Source organism: Dipodomys spectabilis, unplaced genomic scaffold (genome assembly GCF_019054845.1).
Source record: "Dipodomys spectabilis isolate Male_0828 unplaced genomic scaffold, ASM1905484v1 ptg000042l, whole genome shotgun sequence".
Classification (NCBI taxonomy): domain Eukaryota; kingdom Metazoa; phylum Chordata; class Mammalia; order Rodentia; family Heteromyidae; genus Dipodomys; species Dipodomys spectabilis.
The window spans coordinates 4,876,958-4,890,687 of record NW_024870719.1 but is presented as its reverse complement, the minus strand read 5'-3'; the positions used below and the strand labels follow the sequence as shown (position 1 = coordinate 4,890,687).

Here is a 13,730-nt window from a genome sequence, read left to right as displayed (position 1 = left end):
GTGTACATGAGCACACACATTATGCACTGTGAGGACTGTGAAGATGCTAAAGGTCTCTCTACTTGGGGAAATGCTGAACAAATAAAATATTAAGAGACATGTTGTCAATGCTTTGATTTTTCAGGAAAAATCAAACTTGCCTAGAACATCTCAGTGTATCTTTTTTATCATGGAAATAGTAAAACACGCTTTTCTCATATGTTGGGGCATAATGTCCTGTGTGAGTGTCCAGGTCTCTTATTTATTAAAGTAAGCATATCATATACTTATGAAGCATCTTCTTTGTTTGTGGCACTGTGGTATTAGTGATTCAGTGCTGGACAAATAGATAGAATGTTCACCCTTATAGAGTTTGCAGTCTAGTGTGGAAGCCAGCCTATAAACAAGATACACAGGTGTGTAGTGTCATCAAAGTGTGTGATAATAGATCTAAAGCACCCTACCAGAGAGGGAGAGAACTTCCTAAGAATTCCATCCAGGCAAAGATGAGTGAGGACAGGAGAATATGTTGAACATTGGACCCTCAAGGTGGATGGCCATTAACACTAACAACATATTTTTATGACACTGGGGAAACTCTGTAGTGAAATCTTATTGTTCTGACAGGCTAAGGATGTGGACTGGGATGCTCAAGCATCAGATTGGTGCTGTGTATCTGACCTACCGTAAGTCCAGGTGCCAGTCACTTTTTGCTTCCTTCACTCCTCTCCACGCCATTAGATGTTTTCTTGTCCTTCACTTGGTTACTCTCCAGCTATGTCCATTAAGCAATTATTCTATGAAGTAAAATTTTCCCAGAATGCAAGTAAATAAGAAGCATCAGGTGACTGGTGCCTAGACAGGCAAGTCACATTCTTAGCATGCTATAACAATAAAATCTTACTCCTAGAATTTACCTGATATCATAACAAATGTTTTGTTAGTCAGTGACCTAGATGCTGCTCTGTCATGAAAACTAGGAAACCAAGAAATTTGCACAGTAACTACTAGCTCCAAGAAAGGTTCTTTCCATGACCCTCCATAGACAAACGGATTGATAAAATGTGGCATATATGCTCAATGGAATTTTGCTCATCTATTAGGAAGAGTGATGTTACATCATTTGCCAAGAAATGGATGGACTTGCAAAAAAATCACATGATGTGAAGTAAGTTGGGACCAATGAGCCAAATATGAAATGTTTTCCTTCATATGTGTTCTCTCCTATGTGGAAGCTATAACTTAATTTATAATGACTAGTAAATACTTCGGGGCTGGATGCAAGTATACACCATGTATTAACTAAGATACTGAATTTGCAAGCAAGAATTCAAATGGTGTAATTTCTTAGAAAGGCTAATTCACAGATCAACAACAAACAAGTACTTGAAAAGTGGGAAGTGAGGTCAAGGGGAGGGAAGAATATAGTCAAACCCTTAGTCTTGGACTTTGACTCTGAGAAATGTCTCCAGTAGGCAGCATGGGTGCTTGCAGTAGGACACTCTCAGTGTGTGAAGAAGCTGTGGGGGTTGAGGGGTTATAGGCATTGTGACCCGTCAGACATCACTAGCCCTTTGATGCGCAGTTTGGTCCTGTGACCTTTGCTGTGTATCATTCCTCAACCATGATCATATTCTGTCTTATAAGTGCTTTTGTGCTACCACTTAATCAAGAAGTTCAATTCCAAGAAAGCAAGAATGGTAGGGATCAAAAAAAATCGAATAGAGCAGGGAAGGGAGAAAACCTAAGATATTCTCCAGGAATCTACACAAGCTGAGTGTCTTGGGATCTTCTACCAAGAGATGGAGTCTCATCATCAAAATTTTATATGACAGAAACACCAGTCTCCTGCACATCTGCAGTGCAAAGGGATTGTTCACAGAGAGAAAGAATCCTGCAGAGCCTGCATCTCAGCAAGTAATAGCCAGAGACTAGAGGAGAAATACATACTCCCTGCTCAAGGGGAGAGTTTCTGTCTGTGAGGTCAGTCTGAATCTAACCTACAGCTAGGATTTGGAGACCAGAAAGCACAGGAGAATCTAAAATCACATATTAGTGTGTTTGGCCACCAGCTGAAGTAGCTTCACTAAAGGGACACAAAAGGGTTTTCTTTGTTGTTTTTAATGTACCATGTGATTTTTTTTATTTCTTTTGTATGTTCTTCCTCCTATGGTATATTCCCTGTTATCACTGTATTTGATTTTGGTGCCCTGCATCTTGTATATACATTTATCTAATTTGGGGAGGGAAAGGGGAATTACAAAATGCTGAAACAAGAACATGAGATAACCCACTGCAACAATGATACTTACAAGACACTATGTTAGAAATGATCTTTACAACTTGGGAGGGGAGGGATAGTAGGAAAAAAACAAAGGAGAGGGTAACAATGTTCAACTAAAAAATGTACTCATTATCTTACTCATGTGACTGTAACACCAGAGGTGTTAAAAAAAAAAAAGAAAGAAAACCAGTCCTCACATAGACCTACTTATCATGCCAGGAAAAGTATCCTGAAAAGTGTGAGGCATTTTCGTATTAGCTTACAAATTGAAACCAATTTTGTGTTGGGAAAGGAAAGTGGACAGAAGTATCTTTCCAAATACCTGACCATCATGAAAGCAGGCCCCTTAAGACCTAGAGATGTACAGGAAAAATAAAACACCAGAAAGGAAAACAAACTGAAGGGAACAATGTGAATGAACCAAACATCAGAAAGCCTTCTTATTGTCAGTGAGGTAAAAGGAAGGGGCTCTCTGCTTCACTCAATATTCCTCAGAAATAGTCCAAAAATAACCTTTCACTGTTGTAATTTGGTTTTACTCATCATCCACTGCTGTGAAGCCCTCATTACAAATAAACACACACATACATATGAGAATGTATACATACACACACATTTAGAAATTGTATTATTCGAACATTTATGAAATTTAAACTAAAAAAGCAGAAGGAACTGAGCACTGGTGGCTCACATCTGTAATTCTAGCTACTCAGGAGGCTGAGATCTGAGGATTTCAGCCAACCCCAGGCAGGAAAGTCAGAGACTTATATTTGCAATGAATCACCAAAAAGCCAGAAGTAGAGCTGTAACTCAAGTGGTAGAGTGCCAACCTTGAGCAAAAGAGCTCAAGGACAGTGTTCAGTCACTGAGTTCCAGCCCCAGGATCAGCACACACACACACACACACACACACACACACACACACACACACACACACACTGTAGAAGGGTTATATCTCAGGAAAATAGGTCACCCAAATCTTCGTAGGAGCTATCCTAAAAGACAAGCAACCATGTAAAGGAGAAACATGTCTATTCATTGGAAGCATATGAGTATCTGATATAGTCCAGAATACACAATGTTAAAAGGAGGACAGAGACAATGTACTTGACTTCAATTTTTAAAATCATCAATTTATGTTTATTTTTAAAGATAGATGCAGTTGTATACATATTATGAATAAAAATGTATGAAAAGTTGGATGACACTTTGTCTACAATCAAGTAGTACTCCGAAGGAAATTCTCTTACTTTAAATATTAATAGTCCTTAAGAAACATTCCCATTTAAACAGTGCATCTTCTGAAGAAATTTAGTTCATGCTATATACATGTGCAACAGTGTTACAGTTGTTAAATATATTAAATATATTAATATTTAAATACAGTTGTTAAATATATTAAATACAGTTGTTAAATATATTAAAAGGTCATAGAAAATACCAAGTCTACCAGGAACAATAACAAAGGTGGTATAAATTTCTAAACAACAAATGCATTTTGGTTGCAAGAAGAAAGGCTATGTAAATTATCATAGAAACTTAAAACAGTCTATTTAATCATGTAGCTTGATTTTTCAAAATCCAGTGCTTGGTTATAGTCAGTTACAGCTTTCTCAATCAGACCTATTTTACCACGAACTTCTGCTCTGAGATTATACATTAGAGCATCATCAGGCTTCAAGTATAAGGCTGAAAAACAAACACAAACTTCATGATATATATGTTTATGTAAACACTAAAAAATAATTTCAGTTTTTAAAGATAAAATTTTTGCAAGAATTTTAATATTACTTTTTGAAGGTATTTTTCTTTAAATGTAATAATAGAGACACACATATATATATTTAATTTAGGGAACCACAGTACAGTATTATCCTTTGAAAGGTTGGCATTGCTTGTGTGGGTTCCTAATAATTCTGTGTATCTAAAGTTTATTAAAGCTTTTTAATTAGGATATATTGATCATACAAAGAGATTTCATTATGATACTTTCATACACGCCTATATGCACTTTGATTGAATTCATATCTTCCATTATTCCTTCTTCTTCCCCATTCCCCTTCTAAAAATAAATTTAATGGGCTTCATTATTCTGTTTTCATATATAAAGATAAAATGCTTCGATTATATTCAGCCTCTCCTTTTTCCATACCCCTTTCCATTGGTTTCCTCCTCACATAATCTCCCCATTTTGCAATCAACAATCTTTTCTTTCAAGTTAAGAAATTATATCAAGGAATGTATATTATATGAAAGGCATGATTAGATATCTAGACACATTGATTCTTGTGCAAATTTATGGAGACAATTTTTTCTTTTGTAATCTATAAGAAAGGAGTATGTCAACTACTATGATCTTACCAAAATAATTACTAAACAATACCTTGACAAAGGTCTTTTTCAGCTAATTGATATTGCTTTAAACAGCAGTACAAATGTGCTCTGTTAAAATACACTGCAGCCCAAGAAGGACAACGTTCAATTAGACTTGAAAAATCTTCTTTTGCGTCTTCATATTTTTCTAATACTGTATTCACAATAGCTCGATTCATGAGAGCATATTCATTTTCTGGGTTAAACTTTAAAGCCTTCGAGAAGTAGTCAATGGCCTATAAAATGTTGAAAAAAATAAAATAATTTGAATCTACTGTAACTGACAGCCATTGGAAATTTGAAGCTCTTTCATAAGATTGACCAATAATAGATCAATGGAAGCCTTCATCTCCAATACAGAAGTCCTATAGAAAAAAAATTTAAAAAAGAAAAGAAAAAAAGACAACAGTTGGCTCTGTTTTTGTTTTTGCCATGTGTTTTGGTCAGCTTTCTGTCATTGTACTGAAATGCCTGAAGTGACTGACTTAAAGGAAGGGAAAGATCCATTTGGCCTGGCTGTTTCAAAGACTGCAGGATGTGGTCACTTGGCCCTGTTGCGGTAGACCTGTGGCGCACAGTACCTCATGGCAAGAGAGTGACAGAGAAGGATGCTCATCTCATGGCAATCAGGAGAGAGAGAGAGAGAGTGTGTGTGTGTGTTTAGGGAATGTCCCATGTGCCCCATGACCTCACTTCCTACTACTAGGTCCCACTTCCTAAAAATTCCTCCATGGCTCAACAGTACCAGTGGCTTATGACAAAGCCTTTAGCATACATGCCTTTGGAGGCATTAAGATCTAAACCTGAACATTATGTGCCAGCAATGCTAGTCAATGTCGATCATAAAAAATATTTCTCCATAGTATAGTGAAATATTCCCACAGACTGCCAGCTAAATTTCATACCCCTGAACAGAACCACAAGTAAGAGGTTAAAAAGTCAATTAGGAAAGACTGAACAGAAGATAAAATGAAAATTAGATAGGCAACACATTGTATATGAAAACAGAACAAGAGGCGAACAGATAACTGAATCGTCAAGAGAAAATTGTAAGCAATGTCCAAAAGTATGAAAACTCAGTGATACTATGAAAATTTATAAGTAAGAGGAAAAAATCAACTTGTTGAGATCAAAGACTCTAGCGTAGGTTGGGAGGGATGAGTGAGGTGTTAAAATGTTAAGACACACTGTGTTCATAAATTGCTCTGTTGAATGACAATCCTTTGTACAACTACTTAAAGATAATTATATATTACATATTAATATACCACAGTATATTTATATATTCACATTTTGTGATCAACTTCAGGTTTCAACATAAAAATTAAGATGGGTGGAGTTTGGTTAAAAGAGAAAGCAGAATTTTCTGAGAGCCTCAGAGATTACATTTAGCAGGCTGTAATTTACCTTACAGGCACAAGTTCCTCAATCTTTAACTTCCAAATGAAAAAGGCTATCTGGAAAGAATGTACCAGAGCTTTGGTTAATTTCTTGACTTTTAATTGGCATTGCTTAATGGAAATGATCTTCCAACAGCAACCTAGAAATCTAGCAAGTTGTTTTATTTTATTTTTAATTAAATGTTGATATGTAATAAATGGGAATTTTTTAACTTACCCCTTCATCACAATGTGACTGAGATGCTGATTAGACATTCTCCTACTCATTAGGACTCTATCTCTAATGCTGATGGATGAACATTTGGTTCCTACTTGAAACTAAAGGAAAACCTTTTTACAATACAACTCGATTTCTCCAGTCATTTACCAGCTGATTTCTTCCCAACCAATCACAAACTGGCCTCCTATCTACCTCCTCCCATTCCATGAGCTCTGCTTTGGCTATGGTTACAGATGAACATTTTCCAGTTATTTCTGCCAATGTACCTCTGTGGAATGGACCTCTTCATCTCTCTTTCTTACTTAAAATTTTCTATACTGTCTCCCTGGTCTTTCTCCAACCTTTCTGTTTGTTTCTGTTTGTTTTCTCTCCAATTATTTCCCTTTGGATTTCCTAAGGATCTGTCCGCAATTCCTCAAGAGTCATGGTGGCTGTGGTTCAGACCAAGAAGCACATGCATGAGGTTCAAATGTTGCCTCTACTTTGGATGAGTTTCTACAGCTCTAATTACATCAATTTCCTCATTCTGTAAAACAAAGGTAATAAACAAAAACCTACTTCCTGCACTGATGTTAAGAATGAGGCAGCTAGTATATAAAGTACTGAGAACAACATGTAGAATGTAGTAGACTCAATCAACGACTACAGGTTTGCTACTTTTCTTCTAATGCCTATAAATAGAGTCTTCAGGTACTTATGAACTTTGCTTCCTCTGATGCAATTCTATCAAGATTGTATAAGTCTTCTCATCCCTGGTGGTAGTTACTCTATGCAACATTTATGTGCAATTCAAAGATCCATTAAAATGGGAGCAGTATTGACATCTACCTGTGAAGAGCTTAAAGAGAATTAACTCCTAAAAAGAAGTCTACACTGAGGCATCGGGAATGAAGCAAGAGAATGACTCCAAGCATTACATTCTTCATGAAGTAGCAGACTTCACCTTAATCACTAACAAATAATTGATAACAACTAGACAATTCTATATCACAAAAACATGACTTTAGCCAGGTAAGAACGAATGAATACCTTAGTTAGAGAAAAGAATTCAGTGAAATACCTGTAATGCACCTAACTTTGAATAATGTAACTTTGTACTACCAGAATATATTGCTTTGAAAATTGAAAATTTATAAACATAATGAAGTTACTTGAAGAATAAGGAGTATGAAGCAATTCCAAGGCAATGCAATTAGTAATAAAAGGCCTTAAATTTTTAACAATTGGTCTGATGCCCTCATATCTATAATAAGTTGATTTAAAAGTATATCCAATTATTTAAGTCATCAGTAGTTCCAAATTTATGCAAACAACTACTCCAAATGTGCTTTTAAATCATTAGGTCACTAAAGACAAAGAAAGTCAGATAATATACATTTTTTTTATGGTCCTGGGGCTTGAACTCAGGGCTTGGGCACTGTTCCTGAGCTTCTTTGTGCTCAAGGCTAGCGCTCTACCACTTGAGCTACAGCACTTTTTCTGAGTCGTTTATTGGAAATAAGAGCTTCATGGGGTTGTCTTTGAACCATGATCCTCAGGTCTCAGCCTCCTGTGTAGCTAGGATTACAGTTGTGACCCATAGCACCAGGCTCATACACATTTTAACTCTCCAGAGATGAGTTGGTTTGTTTAGGGACCACTCCCCTAGAGCTTACATATTCCTTTCTGTATTATCAGCTGTCACTGCAGAAAGGAGAGGCAGGCAAGCACAGTAGCATAGTTGAATACGGCATAAATAAATGAAAGTCTGCTTATCTCTAGAGGAAGTGTGCATGATATACCATAGTGTCCAATGTGTGCACACAGAGAATGGAATACATTGGAAATGAAATATTGGCCCAATTATTGTGTCTAAAGTATGGAGCAACTATGGAGTTGAACCTTATTTTTTATGTCAGACTGCACTATAGATCTAAACAAATAATTTTGCACAGAATATTCTCACAGAGTTATTAAATAAATTTTAAAGGTATGTGGTTCCCTGAGTCTTCCAGATGGAAACAAAAAATGCCCTTGGGTATTTTATTTGTCTTCATCTTATTAACCAACTTTACAATGGGAAGAAATATTTCTAGGAAGGATCTAAGATTAATGAAGTTTAGACTTTAGGTTGTCAGCCTGGGGAAAAAAATTAGCTGTCTACTGACATGGCAGTGACATCCTCATTCAAGCTTTATAAAATTATGCCTTTGATACCCTGTCCCAACCTCCAGCTTCCCTATTAAGATCAGCAGAGCTTATCACAGGGGTCAGCAGGCTGTTAAGGGTCATGGCTGCATCATCCAGCTGGGAAGATGGAAGATAGAAAAATGGTAATAGAAAGTGAAGAGCACTGAGATGGAGAAAGGAAAGGATGGAGGTGTGGTTCGAATGATAGAGCACTCATTTCAATAGATCACAAGGTGCTGAGTTCAAGCTTCGATTCTACACAACCATCAAGTCATTCTCTATGAACTTCCTTTGACTTTTAAGAGGCAATTTGATCAAGATTGTGTAAGTCTTTTCATCCCAGATGATACTGACGCTATGCTACATTTATGCACAATTCAAGGATCCACTAAGATGGATGCTGAGAGGTCTAGTAAGAGGAGGACAGAGACACACTGAAGTAGTTGGAGAAGCAGTGGAGGTAGAGGTTTGAACTGGAAGGTCTGCATAGACCTGGAAGGTGAGAGAAACAGAGAGGCAACAAGTGGTTTTAGAAAGTCTTCTGTGAAAATCAGTAGTAAAGAACAGGCTGTGGGAGCCAACCCTCTCTTTACTTTTTTTTAAATGCTGAAATCTCATTCAGAATCCTGAGGTGAGAGATCAGCCAGCTCAAAGCCAGCCTAGGATACAAGAAGAGACATTGTCTAGAAAACAGAAGAAAAAAGGAAGAGAAGGGTTATGGTTTTACACCCTCATGTAAGTGACAAGGAAGAGATACAAGATATATTTTTGCTATGGTTGAAAAAGTACACAAAATAAGAAGGAGAAATGTGAGAGTTTTTATACAATGATAGTCACTAGAGCAAAACTATAAACTTCCCTTTGCTTCAGAAAAAAAACTTTCTAAAAAAGTCAAAGCCGACAGACTATGTGTTTAATACAAATCAAGCTATACATTTTAAAACGGTTACAATGGTAAATTTTATTTTATATGGATTTTACTCAAATTTAAGAAAAAAGACTTATGGATCTGCCAGGCAAAAGTGGCTCATGTAATCCTAGCTTTCTGAAGAGGGTAATCTGTAGGATCAAGGTTCAAAAAATAAACTGGGCAGAAAAGTCTCTGAGTCTCAGTCTCTCAAAAAGCTGGACTAGGAGTGTAACTCAAGTGGTAGAGCACTAACTCATCAAAAGAGCTTGAGCAGAAGGGGTGGAAAAGGATCTACCAATCAAATTCCCCCAATAAGAAAGCAGGTGTAGCTATCCTGATATCTGACAAAATAAAATTTTCATTAAAATCAGTACAGAAAGACAAGGACGGACACTACATATTAATAAAGGGAACAATCCAAGAGGAGGATATAACCATCATCAACTTATATGCCCCAAATATCGGTGCACCCAGATATGTTAAACAAATGCTCTCAAACTTACAGAATAAAATAGATCCCAATATGATAATACTAGGAGACTTTAACACGCCACTCTCGCCAAAGGACAGGTCTACCAACCAGAGGATTGGCAAAGAAGCTACCGAATTAAGTGAGGCCATACTTCAAGCGGAATTAACTGACATCTACCGAGTATTTCACCCTAAAACAACACAGTACACATTCTTCTCAGCAGCTCATGGAACTTTCTCCAAAATAGACCATATCATAGTTCATGCAAGGAACTTAAGCAAATACAAAGGGATCGACATAATGCCCTGTATCCTATCTGACCACAGTGGAATCAAGCTAGCTCTCAATAACAAAGCATACCACAGAAATTTCTCTAATACATGGAAATTGAACAGCACACTCCTTAACAAGGCCTGGGAAACAGAAGAGATCAGAGAAGAAATAAAGCATTTCCTACAACTCAATGAAAATGAAAACACCTCACAAAGAAACTTGTGGGACACAGCAAAAGCAGTCCTGAGGGGCAAATTTATTGCCCTCAGTGCCCACATCAAGAGAATGGAGACAGACCAAGTAAATAATCTCATGTTGCAACTAAAACAGCTAGAAAAACAAGAAAAAATGGGACCTAAAGCTACTAGACGAAGCCAGATAACCAAATTGAGAGCAGAGATTAACCAATTAGAAAATCAGAAAACCATAACCAAAATAAACCAAACAAAAAGCTGGTTCTTTGAAAAAATAAACAAAATTGATGGCCCGTTGGCAAGATTAATTTAAAAAAGAAGAGAGGAAACCCATATTAATAGGATTAGGGATGCCACGGGAAACATCACAACACGTACCCAAGATATCCAAACAATTCTAACAGACTACTTTCAAAAGCTATACTCTCTAAAGGAAGAAAACCTGGCAGAAATGGATGCATTTTTAGAGAAATACAAGTTACCCAAACTGAGCAAAGAAGAAGTTAACCAATTAAATAAGCCAATATCCTATAATGAGATACAGGAAGCTATCAAAAGTCTTCCAACAAAAAAAAGCCCAGGACCAGATGGATTCACAGCAGAATTCTATAAGATCTTTAAAGAAGAACTAATACCCATACTCCTCAAGCTCTTCAGAGAAACAGAGAAGGAGGGAGCTATCCCAAACTCATTCTACGAAGCCAATATCACACTCATCCCCAAACCAGGCAAAGACCCAACCAAAAAGGAGAATTACAGGCCAATCTCCTTGATGAACACAGATGCAAAGATCCTTAACAAGATTCTAGCTAACAGAATCCAGAAACACATTAAAAAAATAATACACTATGATCAGGTAGGCTTCATCCCAGAGACACAGGGATGGTTTAACATACATAAGTCAATAAATGTAATCCAGCATATCAACAGAGCCAAGGTCAAGAATCACATGATTATCGCCACAGATGCAGAAAAGGCCTTTGATAAAATTCAACATTCATTCATGCTAAAAGCTCTGGAGAAAATAGGAATAGAAGGAACATTTCTAAAAACAATAAAAGCCATTTATGACAGACCAATAGCCAATATTATACTTAATGGGGAAAAGCTACAACCAATCCTCCTAAAAACAGGAACAAGGCAAGGATGCCACTGTCTCCACTCCTCTTCAACATAGTCCTAGAACCCTTAGCCAGGGCAATAAGGCAAGAAAAAGACATTAAAGGGATCCGCATAGGGAAAGAAGAAGTTAAACTATCCCTTTTTGCAGACGACATGATACTATACCTCCACGATCCCAAAAACTCCATCCCCAAACTTTTAGAAATCATAAGTCACTTCGGCAAAATAGCAGGATACAAAATAAACCCACAAAAATCAGTTGCCTTCCTATACACTGATAACGCACAGGAAGAGAAGGAAATAAAGGGAGCAACCCCATTCACAATAACCTCCCAAAAAATAAAATATTTAGGAATTAACCTAACCAAAGATGTAAAAGAACTATTTAATGAAAACTATAAAAAGTTAAAGAAAGAAATTGCAGAAGACACTAGGAAATGGAAAGACCTCCCATGCTCCTGGATAGGCCGACTTAATATAGTAAAGATGGTGATACTTCTAAAACTAATACACAAATTCAATGCAATTCCTATTAAAATCCCAATGACGTACATCACTGAAATACAGAGAACAGTCCAAAAATTTATATGGAACAACAAAAGACCTAGAATAGCCAAAACAATTCTAGGGGATAAAGACAATATGGGAGGGCTATCCATGCCGAACTTCAAACTCTACTACAGAGCTATAATCACAAAGACAGCATGGTACTGGCACAAAAACAGACCCGAAGACCAATGGAACAGAATAGAAGATCCAGATATAAATCCACAGGCCTACAGCCAGCTGATATTCGACAAAGGAGCCAAAGACATACAATGGAAGAAACACAGCCTCTTCAACCGCTGGTGCTGGGAAAACTGGGCAGCCGCATGCAGAAAACTAAAAGTGGACCCCAGCCTATCACCATGCACCAACATCAACTCAAAATGGATTAAAGACCTTAACATTAAACCTGAATCTCTGAAAGTACTGCAGGACAGAGTAGGAGAGACACTTGAACTAATAGGCACAGGAAGGAACTTCCTGAACAGAGTCCCAGGGTCACAACAAGTTGGAGAGAGACTCGACAAATGGGACTACCTTAAAATTAAAAGCTTCTGCACAGCTAAATCTATCGCAACTAAGCTAGAAAGACAACCAACTAATTGGGAAAAAATATTTACCAGCAATATATCAGACAAGGGGTTAACATCCTGTATATACAGGGAACTCAAGAAACTAATCCCTCCCAAACCTAACAAACCAATTACTAAATGGGCAAGGGAACTAAAGAGGGACTTCTCAAATGAAGAAATAAAAATGGCAAAGAAACACATGAGGAACTGTTCATCATCCCTGGTGGTGAAGGAAATGCAAATAAAGACAACCCTGAGATACCACCTTACCCCACTCAGAATGTCCCACATCCACAAATCAGCCAACGACAAATGCTGGAGGGGATGTGGAGAAAGAGGAACCCTATTACACTGCTGGTGGGAATGTACACTTATACAACCACTTTGGAAAGCAGTCTGGAGGGTCCTTAGAAAGCTAAAGATTGACCTCCCTTACGACCCAGTCATACCACTTCTAGGCATCTACCCTGAACAACAGGAACCAATATACAAGGACACGTGCACCTCCATGTTTATTGCAGCACTGTTCGCAATAGCTAGGATATGGAAACAACCTAGATGCCCCACCACAGATGAATGGATCCAAAAATTGTGGTATCTATACACAATGGAATATTATGCAGCCATTAGAAATGACAAAATAATGGCATTTGCAGGGAAATGGATGGAGCTAGAAGGAATCATGTTGAGCGAGGTAAGCCAAGAACGAAGAGACAAACGGTACATGGTCTCCCTGATAAGTGGATGCTAAATCCAAAAGGTTAGGTGATACGACAAAACTAACAGGACTTAAGAAACAAAGAACTCCCGCTCATCTGGTTGAACCACTACTAAATATCCCCATGCTGCTGATCACAAATATGGTATATAACATGTGAACACTGTTATATATTACAGACTGTGGTAGACAATTTGCTCCAGGGAAGTTAGAATGAACTTGTGACTTTGAAATTATGTAATCATTTAATCACAATCAAAAAAAAAAAGAACCTCGGGGAAGGGAGGGAGGGAGGGGATGGTAGGGGGAAAACAATGGAGGGGGTAACAATGTTCAAGAGGAAGTGTACTCATTACCTCACTCATGTAACTGTAACCCTCTGTATAGTAGCTTTACAATAAAAAAAAAAAACTCAAAAAAAAAAAAAAGAGCTTGAGCATAGTACCAAAAATCAAAACAAAGAACAGAAAAGATACAAATTACAGGACAAAATAAATG

At 37.3% G+C, this 13,730-nt stretch overlaps 1 protein-coding gene across 1 annotated transcript in view; it reads right to left on the bottom strand.

Moving 5' to 3' along the window:
* Nucleotides 1-3,812: 3,812 nt before the first annotated feature.
* Nucleotides 3,813-13,730, bottom strand: part of Ttc6 (tetratricopeptide repeat domain 6) — a 166,211-nt gene continuing 156,293 nt past the window's right edge. The window contains exons 34-35 of the mRNA XM_042677817.1: nucleotides 4,647-4,872; nucleotides 3,813-3,952 (exon numbers count right to left, since the gene is read on the bottom strand). Of these exons, the coding sequence (XP_042533751.1) occupies nucleotides 3,813-3,952; nucleotides 4,647-4,872 (366 nt within the window). The remainder of the gene's footprint in view (nucleotides 3,953-4,646; nucleotides 4,873-13,730) is intronic.